At 44.3% G+C, this 19,416-nt stretch overlaps 1 protein-coding gene across 6 annotated transcripts in view; it reads right to left on the reverse strand.

The window, feature by feature from the left end:
* LOC119978400 (homeodomain-interacting protein kinase 1-like) overlaps positions 1-19,416 on the reverse strand; it is a 137,389-nt gene that overhangs the window by 111,888 nt on the left and 6,085 nt on the right. For 5 of the 6 annotated variants that reach the window (XM_038820023.1, XM_038820027.1, XM_038820026.1 and 2 more), the window contains exons 2-3: positions 4,707-5,075; positions 4,434-4,466 (exon numbers count right to left, since the gene is read on the reverse strand). In XM_038820023.1, the coding sequence (XP_038675951.1) occupies positions 4,434-4,446 (13 nt within the window). In that variant the 5' untranslated portion in view covers positions 4,447-4,466; positions 4,707-5,075. Of the gene's footprint in view, positions 1-734; positions 779-4,433; positions 4,467-4,706; positions 5,076-19,416 lie in introns of all 6 variants that reach the window. The other variant, XM_038820025.1, reaches the window with a different exon arrangement.

A 19,416-nucleotide genomic window follows, 5' to 3' on the forward strand; every position in this document is an offset into this window, starting at 1 on the left:
CCATGCAGACACGGGAAGAATGTGCAAACTGCACACGGACAGTGACCTAGGGCTGGGATCGAACCCGGATCCTCGGCGCCCTGATGCAGAAGTACTAACCACTGCACCACCGTGCTGCCCTCATTTCAGTAACTCTTTGAGATTTCCCACAGTCACCAAATACTGTACAAAATCTTCAATAATCTAACCCATGGTGAACATTTACTGAGTTACTATATGTTTAGTATCATTTTCATTAACAATGCATTTACAATACATCCTCAGCTCCAGAACATGGTGCAGTCAGTGTAAATGCTATTTTCATCTGATGAAATGACACAACACAACTGACCAAAGCACCCAGGAGGAGGGAGTCATAGTTCCATTCTGCTTAATTTTGGAATCAGTTCTCGTCTTCACATCAAATTCACAGTAATGCATGTTAACTTGGGAGTGTAAATGCAGTGACTTCAATATGCACTTTCTAATGCATCAAAGGCAGTATCGATACCTTTTCAAAACTCATATTTACATTTAATCAATATTCAAACATCCAGTATTAGAGATAAAAAATAAAGTTGGGTTTGTTAACTTGTGAAAGGGAAAAGCCAATGGAATGTTTTATGGGTACCCTGAATGGGATGATTTAAAATAGGAATGCATGCACATTCGGGAGGCCTGCAAAAGAAAAATATTAGGAGACTTTAACCTTCATACACATTACGTAGAGTTAACAGCACAGCACAGAAACTTACTTGATTTGTTCAGGATAGTTTCCTAAAAGTAGTGCGTCTTCAACCTGACGATTTTCAATAACAAATCAAAAATAGTTAACAATTGAGTAGTGAATGACCAAAAGGGGCAACAGTGACCACATACAAGTGAACTCATCAGGTTTAATGGGATAGAAAGGATAATCGTAAAAGCCTAATTGTAAACTTTGCAGACTGAAAGTCTGCACAAGGTTAATCCTGAAGGAATGGCAAACTAACAACTAAAATAGGGTGGGAAAATTTTGTACATTCATAGATCAAGAGTAAAGTCTATTCAGGAAAGCAATTTTTGGATTACAAATCAAGTCCATACTTCTGAAAGGCAAATGGGGAGCTTCAGGGTAATACAACCATGTTGTCAGGTCTGTTTTAAACAAAAGAAGCTTATATAAGGTTGAAACATGACAGGAGCGAAGGTTGGGAGAATTACAGAAAGCAATAACAAAAAGTAAGATACGGGGGAGGTAATAAAAAAAGCTTGCAGGTGTTATCGCGGTTGAGTTTTTCGTAGACTTTACAGTGCAGAAGGAGGCCATCGGCCCATCGAGTCTGCACCGGCTCCTGGAAAGAGCACCCTACCCAAACCCACCCTATCCCCATAACCCAGTAACCCCACTCAACCAACACTAAGGGCAATTTTGGACACTAAGGGCAATTTAGCAAGGCCAATCCACCTAACCTGCATACATTTGGTCTGTGGGAGGAAACCGGAGCACCCGGAGGAAACCCACGCAAACACGGGGAGAACGTGCAGACTCCGCACAGACAGTGACCCAGCCAGGAATCGAACCTGGGACCCTGGAGCTGTGAAGCAATTGTGCTAACCACTATGCTAAGAAAATAAGGAGGTGGGTGCATTAAAATAGATTTAGACAAAAGACTTGCAACATGGAGTCCATGCCCCTTTTAGACTGCCCAGGGATTTCCAGCTTTCCCAAAGGAGGTGAGGCAGAGCAGACCACCTGCATTTATTGAGAAGGAGTATTCTTGTTCTCCTACTGCTCTGGACTTCCAGTTGTAAGACTAGAGATACCAGAGCATTTCAAAATGTCACTATCACCTTCTTTTGCAAATGTAGACCCGGTCAGGAATGGGCCTGCACTTAATTCCTGCTGCTTATGTTCGCAGCTAGGACAAGGAATGGTGCAGTGCATTTCAGGAGTATAGTCACTGTCTAGCACAGGGAGGACGATGGTGGGATAAAAGAATGAACCCACTATGTTAAAAACATTTCAGGGATAGTAACATAGATTAGAAGACAGTTACTGTGCATCTTTTACTCAAAAAAGAGACACACCAAGTTACTACACACTAGTTTAAAATCACTGCAATAAAATACTTTGAAAGTTTCTATAATCCAACATCGGGGAGAAAATTAGCAAACTGATTAGGGTGGTGGCGGCGGTGGTTTCTCGAGCTTGGAGGGGTTGGTCGAGGAATTTGAGCTGCCCAGCAGGTATGGGTTCCGGTATTTGCAGGTGATGGATTATGTTAGGAAGCAGGTGCTGTCCTTTCCCGTCCTGCCGGACAAGGTGGTGTCGAAAAAGGGGCGATGAGGGCAGAGTGTTGGAGATTTACATAGAACTAATGGACTGGGAGGGCGATAGGAGAAGTCAAGCGTGAGTGGGAGGAAGAGCTAGGCAGAGGGTTGGAGGCTGGGCTTTGAGGAGAGTGAACGCATCCTCTTTGTATGCGAGAAGTAGCCTTATTCAATTCAAGGTAGTCCATGGGGCACACATGACGGTGACCAGAATGAGTAGGTTTTTTAAGGGGGTGGAGGAAGTTGTGAGCGGTGCGCGGATGGGCTCACGAACCATGTCCACATATTTTGGGCCTGTCCGGAACTGGAAAGATTCTGGCAGGCGTTTGCTGCTATCATGTCTGAGGTGTTGAGGGTGAAGGTGGTTCCGAGTCTAAAAGTGGCAATTTTTGGAGTGTCGGAAGACCGGGAGTCCAGGGGCGAGAGAGGCTGATGTGCTGGCTTTTGCTTCCCTGGTAGCCCAGAGACAGATCTTGTTGGAATGTAGGAACTCGGGGCCGCAGCAACCGGGGAGGGACTGTGGAGGAGTTTGCCCGGAGATGGAAACGGTTTATCGACTACTTCCAAGAATAATTAATGTTGGCATGGAATACGAGGAATTCCTGGGGAATTCCACTATCGGCCGTCATCTTGAGCAGGCGGCCCGATAGCAAGGTCCCACGGCTGGTCACGCATCTTACACTGCAAATCAACCCTGAACCCCCCCCCCCCCCCCCCCCCCACATGCACCACACACTAACACCCCAGCCGCAGGTTTCCTGGCTGCCCCCCTACCCCCATGTACAGGGGTGTCCCGATCTCACCCCCTGTCCCCCCCCCTCCCCCCCCGTCCTCCTCCCCCCACCCCTGTAATAGGGAGACCCCCACATTGACCCCAGTCCAAAAGTGGAGATCTTTGGAGTGTACGGTGAGCGACCTCACCCGTTGGGGGGGGGGTTTTGGAATGTTAGATATTTAACTATTTGTTATGTGTACTCCTGTTTGCTTTCTTTTTTGGTATGGTTGTGTTTGATATATGTATATAGAAACCTCCCCGCGCAAAAGAAAAGGGCATTGCTAACATGGAAAATCCTGGATTTTCCAGGACTGTCCTACAGCCTAACTTCCTGAGACCCATCTTGTCCTGGAATTCAACTATGTTGTCTAGTCGGTGTTTGCGCACATGTGTCAACCAGCCTTTTTTGTTTGCATGCGCCAGTCCCCGAAGTGTTGTACTTTGTGCTCGGGGGTTATCAGCACATGTCCACGGGTGGGTTACATTACCAAACTTGCACCGAGTCACGAAGATGTGGTGGGATTCCCTCCCCACCTCTAATCCCACCAAATTACAGGTTAAAAAAATCACCACCACCGCCACCCCCTCTTTGTTACAAGTTTGCCGGTAGTTGGTCACTCTAGTTTATATTCTGAAAAGGTACAAAAACTGGTACAAAGCATTGCCATGGCGAGTAAAATTAGTAGAGCAGGTCCAACAGGCCTATTTCAACCCTTTACAGACCTTCTGACAGTTTACATTTAAAGGTTTCCCCTAATGCTTTGCAGTATCCAAGAATTTCTTTTTGTAAACCAGTTAGGTGTATATAGCAGAGCCTTATAGAACAAAGTTGAAATTATAAAAGTTAATGTACCCATTAATTTATAAACATCGCTAGTTTGAGTACTAACGTATGATAGAAGATAAATCTTAAATGAAAGCCGAGTTCCTGTGCTGCTAGGGCTAAGGGTCACAGTTTGGGTACCCCAGCATTAAGTTTCAAGGTGCTCATTAACCGAGTGTGTATTTTCAGCATGTTCAGTGCTTATTTCAAACATCCAACAGACATTAGAGCTTTCAATTTCTCAGGTGTTGAATATGCATGTTATACTTAAAGAGTCAGCCTGGCTCAGGGGTCCAAAAAAAAACATATAATTAACCCAGAAAGGTACAAAAAATATACCTCGGGCTTCAAGTATTATACTTCAAAAAAAAGAGGGGAAATCTCTGTGGATTTCAAATCATTAGAATGTTTGCTAAGCACATTTTCTCACTGCCCTGAGCAAGGCACAGCAGTGCCTGTTGATTATAGGACACACAAAGCTGCAGAATAATACATTATGCATTGCATTTTCGATAATTCTCAATTGAAAAAGAATGTGCTTACCATCTGAGCTCATACTGTTACTGTTGAACCAACCTTTAAAAAAAATTATAAAACAACATTACTATCAGCAGTTCCATGAAAGCCAAACAGTACCATTATATGCAACTCCTCATTTACTGCCATCTTACAATCAGTCATCATATAGTTACTGTAGATTCCTTGCCTAGTCCCATAGATCTTTTTGATAACAAGTCTATCTTAATATTGGACCCATAATATTGGTCCCATAGAAATGCACTAACAAAACTACTCAATAAGGGAAGGCACACCCACCTTATATAAGCAGCAGTCACGCCACCAAACCCCACCAGCAGCTCTCGTCACGACAAAATTCCTGAAGTAGCCAGACTTTCTCCAGTCCTCAAATCCTTCTACACCAGCCAGTTTTCTCCCAGACGAGATCCACAGCAAAAATCCTTTCTCCACAGTACAAATCCTTTCCCCACAGCAAATTCTGTTTCCAATCCAAGCAACTCCACTTCCAATGCAGCTTTTCATTAAACAATTATAACTCCTCCAAAACAGTAGTGGGTTTCTTCCTTATGAATGATGATTCCAGAACTATACAAAAGGTTTCCAGCTTCTGTGCACTTCTCCTCTTAAAGTCACCAAAATTAGTTTGCTTTACTTTCCAGTAGAAACCTGTGTAAACATTAAAGAAAACTTTTATTAAAACATCTAGAAATTCTGGGTTACATGGGAAACCAGTGATTCATTCTTATTAAGTTAACTCACTTGTGGAGTGTACAGTACTTTTCCACTGTACAACATCCATCTGTCTTTAACAGTTACTCAAGTTAACTCCACACATTTCTCATTTACATAGGCTTACTTGCCCTGATGTAACTTTTCTGGGCAATTTTCTAATCATTTTATGTCACTTGATGTCCTGCTTTGTTTATTATCATTTCCCTATGACTCATTGCTCCTTTCTTTTTTCTTTAAACACAGAGTTGGCTTGTTACTAGGTGTTTCCACCCACCCACAGTGGGGAACACTTATTTACCCCTTGCTAGACACTAGAGAAAAACAAGTTACCCTGGTACGCCACAGCACAAAAACGTGTCAGGTGCTCATTTTCTCCACCCCCAAAACATCCAAATTTTAATTTCAGTTCCAAATAAAATCAAAGGCTGATGATTTGTTAACTGTTCAATGGGAACTCTTCAGCAGCAAGTCTAAACCCAAATGACCCAATTTCAGTGATGACAATGGGAATATGCTATAACCAGAAATATTAAACAGAGGCTTTATAATGTATTGGTTGTGATTAATTTGAAATGTTATGCAAGACTGTAGCCACCCCGCTTCAAAAAGGACAGGTTACTAGAAGCGCCAAGGGAAGAGAGACAATATTTTCCACAAATACAAAGAGATTAATGTGTTAAATGTTTCTATGCTATTGGTTAAAGAAGAAATTTTGATCATAACACCAGAGAACTCACTACCCTTCTTTTAACAGTGCCGTAAAATCTCTAACAACCACCTGAACCAGCAAAATAAGACAAATAAGGTTTCAGTTCAATATCTCCTCAAAGCAATTTAATGCTCAGTTTAGCAAGCTGGAGTACCAGAGAGAAGCTTCAACAGGCCAAAAGGCTTCACATATCTTTTTATCCTGTATTTTTCAGACATAATCAAGACTGAAAAAAGCAACAACAACTTCTATTGTAACATAGCATGCCTCATAAATCAAAATACAAAGAAGTATTAGGGAAGATGGCAAAATGCTTAGTCAAGAAGGCGGATATTATGGGGCGCATAAAGCAGGAAAAGGAAGTTAGAGAGGCATAGGGAAGGAATTCCAATCCTTCGGACCTACGCAGTTGAAAGCACAGCCACCTATGGACAATTAAAATCAAGAAACTCAAGGAGCTACAATTAGAAAAGTACAATTGTCTTGGAGCATCATAGGACTGAAAAGGATTACAGAGGGGAAAGAGCACAGATGTGTTTGAAAAGGATGAGATTTTTAAAATAAGGCCACTGTTTAATGCCAATGTAGGTCAGCAAGCACCAGGGTGATGGATGAATGGTATTTGGGGCAAGTTAGGACATTGGCGGCAGAGTTTTGGGTGGCTAGTGTTTACTGAGTAAAGCAAAGGCGCCATAGTCCCAGATGACCATGGGCTGCTTTCCCCTTTGAAGGGGAGAGCTGACTGGTGGCGATTTAACCTGTCGATCACCACACCTCAGGCGATGGGCAATTGAACCAATGCTGCTGGCCTTGCTCTTCATCACAAACCAGTTGTTTAGCCAACTGAGCTTAACCTGCACTCCAAAGAGTAGAATGTGGGTGACAGGGCAGGAGTGCATCAAAATAATCAGGTCTGAGGCAACAAAGAAGATTTCATCAGCATAAAAGCTGAGGCAGGTACAGAGACTGGCAACATCATGGAGGTGGAAACAGGTCATCTTAGTGATTGCTTGGATGCATGGTTAAAAGTTCATTTTGGGGTCAAATATAACAATGAGTTTGTAATCAATCTGGTTCAACCTCACTCAGTTGCCAGGGAGAAGGATGGAATCAGTGATGAGGGGTCAGTTTGTTATGGGGACCAAAGACAATGACTTCAGTCCTCCCAATATTTACGTATTATACAGAGCAGAGTCACACTGCTCGTTGTTCATCTACTTTGTGGACTAGCCTTTCCCCAGTGTTGTGGAGCACTGTATCCTTAAGGACTGTGTTGATTAAAACCATTTACAACCTTTATAATAGAGAAACCTAAAATAGTCACAAGCATTGGAATGAAGTACAGCTAGTTTACCTGTTTTTCGCAACCCCTAGATCAGCGGTGGGCAAACTACGGCCCGCGGGCCGCATGCGGCCCGCCAAAGGTCTTTATGTGGCCCACAAAATCAAGTCATTTTTTTTTTTTTTTTTTTTTTCTTTTTTTTTTAAAAAAGGTTAATGGCTGTTGGGTTACTTACTGGTATAGGGTGGATACGTTGACTTGAGTAGGGTGATCATTGCTCGGCACAACATCATGGGCCGAAGGGCCTGTTCTGTGCTGTACTGTTCTATGTTCTATATGAGGCGCCCAGAATCATACCCGGGTGAAGTAATTATTTTACTTAATATACTATGCGCCCCTTTAAAATTGTGAATTTCTGAATGTGGCCCTTGCACGGAAAAGTTTGCCCACCCCTGCCCTAGATACTATGTTGCTGGCACACCACTTTTGCCTGATGTCTAGGACTGGAATATTGAGAAGTTCCCAGCCAAGCTGGCAAAGTCTGTATTAACTGCACATGCACCATACCATCAAAATTGCTTTTGCAACTTTACAGCGAACAAACGTTTAGAAATCCGGAACATGGGACTTCCGGTTGCGGCTATGCGGAGCTAAGCCGCACGTTCGGCAGCTCCCGCCAGGAACGGACTTTTGGGCTCTTTTAAGGGCCCACAGCGGTACTTGATCGACGATTCCCGACGTGGGAAGGTGTCAGCAGCAGATCCCCAGTGCTCTATGGTCTGGACCAGGAGTGGGGCCAGCAAAATAGCGGTGGCAGCGCCTAGAAAAAAGCAGGGGAAGAAAAACAAGATGGCGGCCGGCGGAGGCCTCGAGGAATGGAGGCAGTGGGCGCAGGAGCAGCAGGAGGCTCTCCAGCGCTGTTTTCGGGAGCTAAAAGTGGAGCTGCTAGACTCGCTGAAGGCTACTACGGACAAGCTGCTGGCGACGCAGACAGCCCAGGGGGTGGAGCTCCGACAACAAGCCTCCGAAAGAGAGGATGAGGCCACGGCCCTCGCGTTAAAGGTGGAGATGCATGAGGCACTCCATAAGAAGTGGCAGGAGCGGTTCGAGGAGATGGAGAACCGGTCGAGGCGGAAATATTTGCGGATCCTGGGCCTCACGGAGGGGCTAGACCTGGGGGCCTATGTGGTCGTCTTGCTGAACTCGCTGATGGGAGCTGGGTCCTTCCAGGGGCCCCTGGAGCTGGAGGGGGCCCACAGAATACTGGCCAGGAGGCCCAAGCCGAATGAGCCGCCACGGGCTTTTCCACCGGTTCGTTGACCGAGAGTGCGTGCTTAGGTGGGCCAAAAAGGAGCGGAGTAGCAAGTGGGAGAACACGGTAGTGCGGATCTACCAGGACTGGAGTGCGGAGGTGGCTAAGCGGAGGGCCAGGTACAACCGGACGAAGGCGGTGCTCCACAGAAAGAGTGTGAAGTTTGGCATGTTACAGCCGGCGCGTCTGTGGGTCACCTACAAGGACCGGCACTTTTATTTTGAGTCCCCGGAGGAGACATGGGCCTTTGTGCAGGCCGAGAAGTTGGACTCTAACTGAGGGTCGGGGGTTTGTAAATAACTGTCTTAACCTTTGGTGGGGGTGTTCTCTGTTTCATGCTGTTTCAAGCTGTTTTAAGCTGGTTGTGTGTTGTTTCTAGGGCGGGTGGGGCGCTGTCTTTTTTGCGTGGGTTCGGTGGATGGGCTCGAGTTGGGGGGTAGACTTGGAGTGTGGGGAGCTGGTGGTGGGGGTCGACAAGGGGAGCTACCCTGGAGGAGGCGGGGTCGGGCAGGGGAAAGCGCGGGCTTTTCTTTTGTTTCCCGTGCTGAGGGTGGATGGGGGTGGGGTCGGAGCTGAGAAGCGCGGGGGGGGGGGGGGGGCTAGACCCCGAAGGGGGAGGAGGGGCAGGTGGAGGGGCTGGGGGCGCCGATTGAGCTGGAGGAGCTGGTTACTGGGATAGGCAGCATGCAGTCGGGGAAGGCGCCGGGGCCAGATGGGTTCCCGGTCGAATTTTATAAAATGTACGCAGACCTGCTGGGCCCCCTGTTGGTTAGGACCTTTAACGAGGGATGGGGGGGGGCTTTGCCCCCGACTACGTCACGGGCGCTGATTTCCTTGATCCTTAAACGGGACAAGGACCCCCTGCAGTGTGGATCATACAGGCCGATCTCGCTGTTAAATGTTGGCCAAGATCTTGGCCACAAGGATAGAGGACTGTGTGCCGGGATCATTCATGAGGGCCAGATGGGGTTTGTGAAGGGAAGGCAGCTGAACACCAATATACGTAGGCTTCTGAATGTTATAATGATGCCGGCGGTAGAAGAGGGGGCGGAGATAGTGGTAGCATTAGACGCGGAGAAGGCCTTTGTTAGGGTTGAGTGGGGGTACCTGTGGGAGGTGCTGGAAAGGTTTGGGTTCGGGGAGGGGTTTGTCAGTTGGGTGAGGCTGTTATACGAGGCCCCGATGGCGAGCGTAGCCACGAATAAGAGGAGATCTGAGTACTTTCGGCTATACCGGGGGACGAGACAGGTGTGTCCCCTGTCCCCCTTGCTCTTTGCGTTGGCAATTGAGACCCTGGCCATGGCGTTGAGGGAGTCAAGGAATTGGAGGGATCTGGTGCGGGGTGGGGAGGAGCACAGAGTGTCACTTTACGCAGATGACTTGTTGCCATATGTGGCGGACCCAGTGGGGGGAATGCGGGAGGTGAAGATCCTTAGGGAATTTGGGGGTTTTTCAGGGTACAAGCTCAACCTGGGTAAGAGTGAGTTGTTAGTCATGCACCCGGGGATCAGGAGGAGGGGATTGGTAGGCTCCCACTGAAAAGGGCAGGGAGGAGCTTTAGGTACCTAGGAGTCCAGGTAGCTATGAGCTGGGGGGTCCTACACAAACTTAACCTTACTAGGCTGGTGGAGCAAATGGAGGAGGAGTTTAAAAGATGGGACATGCTGCCGCTGTCGCTGGCGGGCAGGGTGCAGTCAGTTAAGATGACGGTGCTCCCGAGGTTTCTGTTCCTGTTCCAGTGCCTCCCCATCCTTATCCCGAAGGCCTTTTTTAGAAGGTTCAACAGGAGTATTACGGGATTTGTATGGGCGCATGGGACTCAGAGGGTGAGAAGGGTGCTTTTGGAGCGGGGTAGGGATGGGGGGGGGGGCTGGCGCTGCCCAACCTCTGTGGGTACTATTGGGCTGCCAACGCAGTGATGGTGCGCAAGTGGGTAATGGACGGGGAAGGGGCAGCATGGAAGAGGATTGAGATGGCGTCCTGTGTGGACACGAGCCTGGAGGCGCTGGTAACGGCGCCGTTGCCACTCCCTCCAATGAGGTATACCACGAGCCCGGTGGTGGCGGCTACCCTCAAAATCTGGGGGCAATGGAGACGGCATAGGGGGGAGGTGGGGGGCTCAATGGAGTCCCCGATACGGGGGAACCACCGGTTTGTTCCAGGGAGCGGGTTTCTTGGCTGGCACAGGGTAGGCATTAGGAGGTTGAGGGACCTGTTTGTGGATGGGAGGTTTGCGAGCCTGGGTGAGTTAGAGGGGAAGTTTGGGCTCCCCCCGGGGAACATTTTTAGGTACATGCAGGTTAGGGCGTTTGCCAGGCGGCAGGTGGAGGGGTTCCCTCTGCTGCCCCCACGTGGGGTACGGGACAGGGTGCACTCGGGGGTGTGGGTTGGAGGAGGGAGGATTTCGGACGTGTACCACGTAATGCAGGAGGTAGATGAGGCCTCGGTGGAGGAGCTGAAGGGTAAATGGGAAGAGGAGCTGGGTGAGGAGATTGAGATGGGGACGTGGGCGGAAAGGTAGGAAAATAGGGGGGGTTTGGGGGAGGGGAGAAATGTGTACATGTGTTTATTGAATATGCCCTGTGCTTATCTATTTCTTCTTTTTGTAGTTACGGGGGGAGGGGGGTTAGGGGGTTATTGTGTTTTTTTTGTTGTTAATACTGTTTTCTTGTTGATATTTTCTGTTTTTGATATTTTGTGAAAATCTCAATAAAAATTATTTAAAAAAAGAAAAAGAAAACCAGAACATGGACAATTCAAGTGTTACAAAATCAACTGTGGCTGAAAGGAAAAAGGATAATCCAGTACAACAAAACCTAGTACACAGGGAACAGAGGAGAAAATTCAAGACAGCAACTAAACTTTACAAGTATGAATATTAATTTGCAAGTTTTTAAAATGGAATCTATCCTTTGTGCCAAAACAAGGCTTGAGGCATTATATTTTAATATATAACAAAAAAGCCATATAAAATGTGAGTATCAACTTATTTTGATGTCTAATCAACTTTCCTGAACTCTTCGTAATTAGTTCAGCTTCTATCCTTAATAACATAGAAATGCGGCCTTCACAATTGAATGCAGCTACGTACAGTAGACATGGCCCCTGTATATGGTGGAAAGTACACTTCAATGGTAATACTAGTAGGACATTGCTGGCTATTCACTGCCTTAGATTGCTCCCATTATACCAGCCACCATAAGACAAGAGGTGCCTTTAGAACTCTATTCCGTATACTTCACCCGATGTCGATTTCTATGTATTTACATTGTGTATTATCCTTTGTCCTATGTTTTCATGTATGAAGCGATCTGCCTGAACTGCACGCACAATACTTTTCATTATACCTCGGTACACGTGACAATAAATCTAATCTAAACTGCTGAATTTCAGTCATGTACTCACCAAGCTAGCTAGTGTACATATTATGAAAGAGTTTTTTTAAAAACACAGATCAGATAAGAGAAAGAAATTATGAAGTTTGGGAGTTACAGGAATAAACACACCCATGTCATTTGCAAGTCAATGTGTTACTTTGCTTTCTACTGTCGAAAAAGATTATCAGGCAGCAACCTGCACTAATAAGTTAGAGTGGAATTTCCCAGCAGTGTTCCAAACCCAAATGATCAGTACCCATAAGACCATATGAAAACCATGACAATTCACAATGGTGTACTCCTCAACACTAAAATATTTATGAAGTTTTACAACTTTTGTGTAAGGTTTAGGGAATTTACATATTTAGCTTCTGTTTCAAATATTCACAATTACACTTCTTTGCCAGCTGTCCTAGCTCCATATACTAAAATGTTTTTTCATATACTCTATTCAGCACTTATTGCACAATGATACTGTGTGAATTTCAATTTATTTTTTAAATTTAGAGTACCCAATTCATTTTTTCCAATTAAGGGACAATTTAGCATGGCCAATCCACCTAGCCTGCACATCTTTGGGTTGTGGGGGGGGGAAAGAGGACTCTCAATAGAGTGCATACTTCCGCCATGTTGTGTCAACTCAATGTTATTACAATTACACAGCTCTTCCTTGAGCTTTTCTCTGCCTGACTGTTGCTCTGCAAGGACAAAAATTAGAAAAAAAGAAATATATTTATTAAGAGCATCGATCTCACCGAGGAGACTTCAGGCCAATCTACATTCAACAACCTCTGAAAACTCAGCTCACATTTTGACAGCTATGACAAGTTGCACCACAGCACCTGAGACAATTCTCAACATTCTAAAGCAATCAGCAAAGTTCTGAATAAGCCAATCCAGACATTAAAAATATGTCAATTCACTCTATCGCCCAATATTAACAGATCTTGGATTGGATTGGATTGGATTTGTTTATTGTCACGCGTACCGAGGTACAGTGAAAAGTATTTTTCTGCAAGCAGCTCAACAGATCATTCAGTACATGGGAAGAAAAGGGAATTAAACAGAATTCAAGAAAATACATGAGAATACATAATAGGGAAACACAATATATACAACGTAACTACATAAGCATTGGCATCGGATGAAGCATACATGGGTGTAGTGTTAATGAGGTCAGTCCATAAGAGGGTCATTTAGGAGTCTGGTGACAGTGGGGAAGAAGCTGTTTTTGAGTCTGTTCGTGCGTGTTCTCAGACTTCTGAATCTCCTGCCTGATGGAAGAAGTTGGAAAAGTGAGTAAGCCGGGTGGGAGGGATCTTTGATTATGCTGCCTGCTTTCCCCCGGCAGCGGGAGGTGTAGATGGAATTAATGGATGGGAGGCAGGTTCGTGTGATGGACTGGGCGGTGTTCACGACTCTCTGAAGTTCCTTGCGGTCCTGTGCCGAGCAGTTGCCATACCAGGCTGTGATGCAGCCCGATAGGATGCTCTCTATAGTGCATCTGTAAAAGTTGGTACGGGTTAATGTGGACATGCCGAATTTCCTTAGTTTCCTGAGGAAGTATAGGCGCTGTTGTGCTTTCTTGGTGATAGCGTCGACGTGAGTGGACCAGGATAGATTTTTGGTGATGTGCACCCCTAGGCATTTGAAACTGCTCACCATCTCTACCTCGGCTCCGTTGATGCTGACAGGGGTGTGTACAGTACTTTGCTTCCTGAAGTCGATGACCAGCTCTTTAGTTTTGCTGGCATTGAGGGAGAGATTGTTGTCGTTACACCACTCCGCTAGGTTCTCTATCTCCCTCCTGTATTCGGACTCGTCGTTATTCGAGATCCGGCCCACTATGGTGGTATAATCTTGGATCCAGATCTTTTCCCCAAAACTAACAAGTTCTTCCTTTGTTATCTGTCTACCATGTTATCATTGAACTGCACCCATTAGTTTTTAAGATACATTGCTTACAGACAGACAAACACACAAGGACAAAATCGGGGCAGAAGTAACCGATGCCTATAAAAACTGGTATTCCTCATTTATCAATGGAAATTTTAGCATTGCCTTGAATAGGACAGCAAGTTTTGATTAGGATTTAGAAAAGATTCACAGTGTGAAGCAGCTGAATTAGTAATGTGAACACCAATTGGAGCAATTTAGCTTAGGTCCTTCAATCAGTCACATTAATACCAGTCCCCTTGCTTGTATTCCTAAATTACAGTGAGAACTTGAAAGTGCAGGCAGGGAAACTTCAATCTTCATTTAGGTCAGTTGACAAATTAATATGACCAACCAACCAGCTCATCTGTTGTGTTCATTGCACTTCAAGTTAGTTTTTACAAAGCTTCTTCAAAATGGTAGCATAAAGATAAAAATTATTGCACAAATTCAGCATACAATTTGGGAGCAGGTTACCAATGACAACTTCTACCCAATTCCTTCTCAACAAGGTAATGTTGCTTCAATAAAAAAAATAAGCAGGACATGGATAAAGATGAAGTGACTCAGATTTCAAGTTGCTATGTAGACTGTTTGTACAGCAAGGTTAAGGACAGTTATTAATAATTTCAGTGTTTGTCTACAGGGAGGTTTTAGACTCGTGCTGTTAATTCTTTGCACTGAAATGTACTCTTGGAATCCTAAAGACTAAAATGATTCCCTCAGTACTACAGTATAACACTTCAACTTCTGTCAATACAATTATTAGTAAGAGCAGAAGTACTTTTTAATCAAACCCAAGAAATATAACTGAACACAAGAAACACGTTCACAGTTTTTTTAAGTACAAGAGGAGCGAAGAGATTCCTAAAATCTGTATTGGCAAAAATGTAAATACAGAAATGAGCTATATGAAGACGGCTATAATTACATTTTACACATAATCTGTCAACCAAACCTCAATTTACGGTTTGCAACTTTCTCTCTTCCACTGAATCCTCTATATCCAAAACAAATCAATGCAGGTGATCACGAAGAGCTCATGGTACTTGCTCAAGAATATAAAATTAATCCTGCAGAATATACCCAGCCTGATCTAGCAACATACTTGTTTTTAAAAAAAGTTCTGAACATATTTTCAGCATAAGAACATAAGAACTAGGAGCAGAAGTAGACCGTCCGGCCCTTCGAGCCTGTTCCGCCATTCTATAAGATCATGGCTGATCTTTTCGTGGTCTCAGAACCACTTACCCGCATTCTCGCCATATCCCGTACTTCCTTTATTTTTCAAAAAAAATCTACCCTATCTTTAAATATATTCAATGAAGTGGCGTCTACTACTCCTTTCGGTAGGGAATTCCATACTTTAACCACCCTCTGAGTGAAGATGTTCCTCCTTGATTCAGTCCTAAATCTGCTCCCCCTAATCTTGAGGCTATGCCCTCTTGTCTTACTTTCACCTACCAGTGGAAACATCCTTTCTACTTCTATCTTATCCATTCCCTTCAAAATTTTATATGTTTCTATTAGATCCCCCCTCAACCTTCTGAATTCCAGTGAATATAATCCCAATCTACTCAGCCTCTCCTCATACGATAACCCCCTCAACTCCGGAATCAGCCTAGTGAACCTCCTCTGCACCTCCTCTAGTGCTAGCACATCCTTTCTCAAGTGTGGAGACCAAAACTGCACAGTACTCCAGGTGTGGCCTCACCAGCACCTTGTACAACTGCAACATTACCTCTCTACTTTTAAACAGAATCCCCTTCGCAATGAAGGGCAAAATTCCATTTGCCTTCCTAATTACTTGTTGCACCTGCAGACCAACCTTCTGTGACTCATGCACAAGTACACCCAGGTCCCTCTGCATAGCAGCATGCTGCAGTTTTTTACCATTTAAGTAATAATCCGTTCTATTGTTACTCCTACCAAAATGCATGACTTCACACTTATTGACATTATACTCCATCTGCCAGACCTTTGCCCACTCACTCAATGCGTCAATGTTCCTCTGTAAGGTTTTACAGTCCTCAGTACACTTTGCTCTGCCACACACCTTCGTGCTATCTGCAAACTTGGATACCTTACACGTAGTTCCCAACTCAAAATTGTCTATATAAATTGTAAATAATTGTGGTCTCAACACCGATCCCTGAGGCACACCACTCGTCACTGATTGCCAGCCAGAATAGCACTCATTTATTCCCACTCTTTGTTTCCTGTTAGACAACCAATCCTCTATCCATGCTAGTACTCTACCCTTAACACCATGCCTCCTATCTTATGCAGCAGCCTCTGTGCGGTACCTTGTCAAAGGCCTTTTGGAAATCTAGGTACACCACATCCACTGGGTCCCCCTTTGTCTACCTTGCTCGAAATGTCTTCATAGAATTCCAAGAGATTCGTCAAGCATGACCTGCCCTTCATGAATCCATCCTGCGTCCGTTCAATGGGACAATTTCTATCGAGGTGCCCTCCTATCTCTTTCTTGATAATAGACTCAAGCATCTTCCCCACGACAGAGGTTAAGCTAACCGGTTTATAATTCCCCATCTTTTGTCTACTTCCCTTTTTAAACAGTGGCGTCACATTTGCTGTTTTCCAATCCTCTGGGACTGCCCCAGTGTTCAGCGAATTTTGGAAAATTACCGCCAGTGCATCTGCTATTACTCCAGCCATCTCTTCAGTACCCTGGGATGCATTCCATCAGGGCCAGGAGACTTATCTATCCTGAGCTCCATTAGCTTGCCCAACACTTGCTCTTTCGTGATAGTAATGGTTTCCAGGTCCTCACCTACCTTCTTCTCTCGGTCAATTGCTGGCATGTTATTGTGTCCTCCACTGTGAAGACCGATACAAAATATTTGTTCAATGCCTCCGCCATTTCATCATATCCCATAACTAAATGACCACTCTCATCCTCTAATGGACCAATGTTTACTTTAGACACTCTTTTTAGTTTTATATAATTATAAAAACTTTTGCTATCTGTCCTTATATTCTGTGCCAGTTTTTTTTCGTGTTCTATCTTACTTTTCTTTATGGCTCTTTTCGTGGCTTTCTGCTGACCTTTAAAGTTTCCCCAATCTTCTAATTTCCCGCTGATCTTGGCCACTTTGTAAGCATCAGTATTTTGATATCCTAATTCCAACGCTCACTGCTCCTAAGCATTCTGAAACATCACCAATACAAAAATTAACATTGGTCCTACATAGATGTAAATAAATCAGCTATCCATTGCTTTGCAATACCTCAAAAAAAAGGTCCAAGAATACAAGCAGATTACACAGTACATTTTACAATTTAAAAAAACTCAGTGTCAATACTGTACATAATGTTTGTTCTATTTCAGATCCCATAGTTAATTAGAGAGCTTTGCAGCTTCTCTTACTTTCACAATAACAGTATTCACTATCCAATACATTGGTGGTTCTGCCTTCTGCTGCCTAAGCCTCAAGCATTGGAATCTTCTCCTTAAACCGGTTTATCTTTATTTCCTCCTTCAAGACACTCTTTAAAACCTACATCTTTAACCAAGCTTTAGTTTCCTCCCGAATATTGCCTTCCATGACTCAGTATCAAATTTTGCATTATAATGCTCGTGAAGCACCTTGGGACATTTTATGACATTAGAAGTTAGAAGATTTGGTGATGAATTTTATTTCTGATTAACTGTACTCGTGCAACTGAAGGTTTAGGAGCAGCCCCTTCGAATAGCTAGATGGGCAGCAACCTCTCACAACATAAATATAAACTCAAGAATCTGGATGTCATCCAGAACAAAGCTGACAGATTTACCCCACCCACTGCTTAAAAATGCAGCAGGTACCATCTACAAAAGGCACTCCAGCAACTCGTCAAAGTTTCTCCCAAACAAAAGATCTCCGTTGCCTTGAGGACATGGGCAACAGGAGCACTGGAACACCACAACACCTCATGAAACAAAAATCTAAAGTAATGAGTTTTTCCACTGAATATTTTAAGAACCTACAAGCCTAACATCTCTAAAAAAAAAATTGTTAGAAGAATTAAACTGACCACTGAAACTCATAATATGCCACGATCAACATTTTTATAAGGAACCACAGGTTAACATCAGCTTACCCCGAATGCGTCAACTACCAGGATCTTTTGATCTTATTGCACAGGACAGACACTGATCTTGCTTTAGCCAAGTACAGCTAAAACCTAAACAATTCTTTGGCAGATTATTTTAACCCAAATCTTTAACCAAGAGTTGCAGTGATATTGTTCAAATGCAAATGTTTTGAGCATTTATTTTGCAAAAGAAAAAAAAAGGGCTTACATTGATGACAGCAAAGTCCCCAGTCTACCCTAAGATACTGTGGTAATTGCACCCAATTCATTCAGAGAATTGGATTTGTAACTCGGCATACATGCAAATGAACTACTCTCTTTTAGATTCAACTGAACGGTTATTTCAAGGATCGGATCTGCAGGTGTAGTTCTATTTCATTCTATTAGTACTTTGTTGATGGGTGAGATGCCACATGCAGCTGAAATAATGAGCAGTTTAAGGTTAAATATGGCTCTGAAATCCTATGGGATTCTGTCCAGAGTTGAAAAACATCAGAGATCAAAAGCTGCTGTTATAACGGCAGGCCACAATTCTGGTTACATTTTCACATTCCACCAGCCAAGTTGCTAACCGACCAGTGTTAAATCGCATTTTATTTTCAACTCCCCAAATGGAAACTAAACACTGATTTAAAGTGGGAAAAAAAACAAATTGTCCTAACTAAAGGCAACAAAACATTCACGAGACTAGCCATAAAACCATGATGAAATCTTACTATAATTTTAGTGTGGTATTTATTGCTCAAATTGCACTGAGCAAAAGCTGCAGGCATTACCTTACAGTCTCTACAAAATTATGTTTTTTAAAAAAACCTTTATTCAAATTTTTCATTTGCAAAATAACAAGAATACATTTACAATTTGTTTTAAAAACCCTAACATACCACAACCCCTCACACAACCTAACCCATCCCTTAACAACTAACAGTGATAAATTCCTTGAAATAAACAATAAAAGGCTGCTATCTCCGATTGAACCCCGATTGCTTCCCTCATGTGTACTTGACTTTCGCTCGGTGTAGGAACTCCATCAGGTCACCCAACCAGGGACCAGGAGTTGCCAGCCTCCATTCAACAATACTCGCCCCAGGCAATCAGCAAGGTGAAAGCCAGAACATCAGCCTCCACGCCCATCTGCAGCTCTGCCGATTACCGCACCCGAATATGGCTACTAAAGGACAGGACTCCACAACCTTCAAAATCATTGACATGGTTCTAAAGAAGGAGGCCCAGAAACCCAGAAGTTCGGGACAGGACCAGAACACGTGCGTGTGGTTAACTGGATCTCGAGCAACACTCTCACGTGTCCTTCATCCCTGCAAAGATGTGACTCATTCTAGACTTGGTCAGGCGCACCCTAAACTACTTTTTAAGTTGGATCAAACCAGGGTCAGCACAGTGGTGCAATGGTTAGCACTGCTGCTTCACTGCGCCGAGGTCCCAGGTTCGGTCTCGGCTCCGGGTCATTGTCACTGTGTAGTTTGCACATTCTCACTGTGTTTGCTTGGGTTTCACCCTCACAACCCAAAGATGTGCAGGGTAGGTGGATTAGCCACGCTAAA

The sequence above is a fragment of the Scyliorhinus canicula genome, chromosome 15 (genome assembly GCF_902713615.1).
Source record: "Scyliorhinus canicula chromosome 15, sScyCan1.1, whole genome shotgun sequence".
In the NCBI taxonomy this organism is placed as follows: Eukaryota; Metazoa; Chordata; class Chondrichthyes; order Carcharhiniformes; family Scyliorhinidae; genus Scyliorhinus; species Scyliorhinus canicula.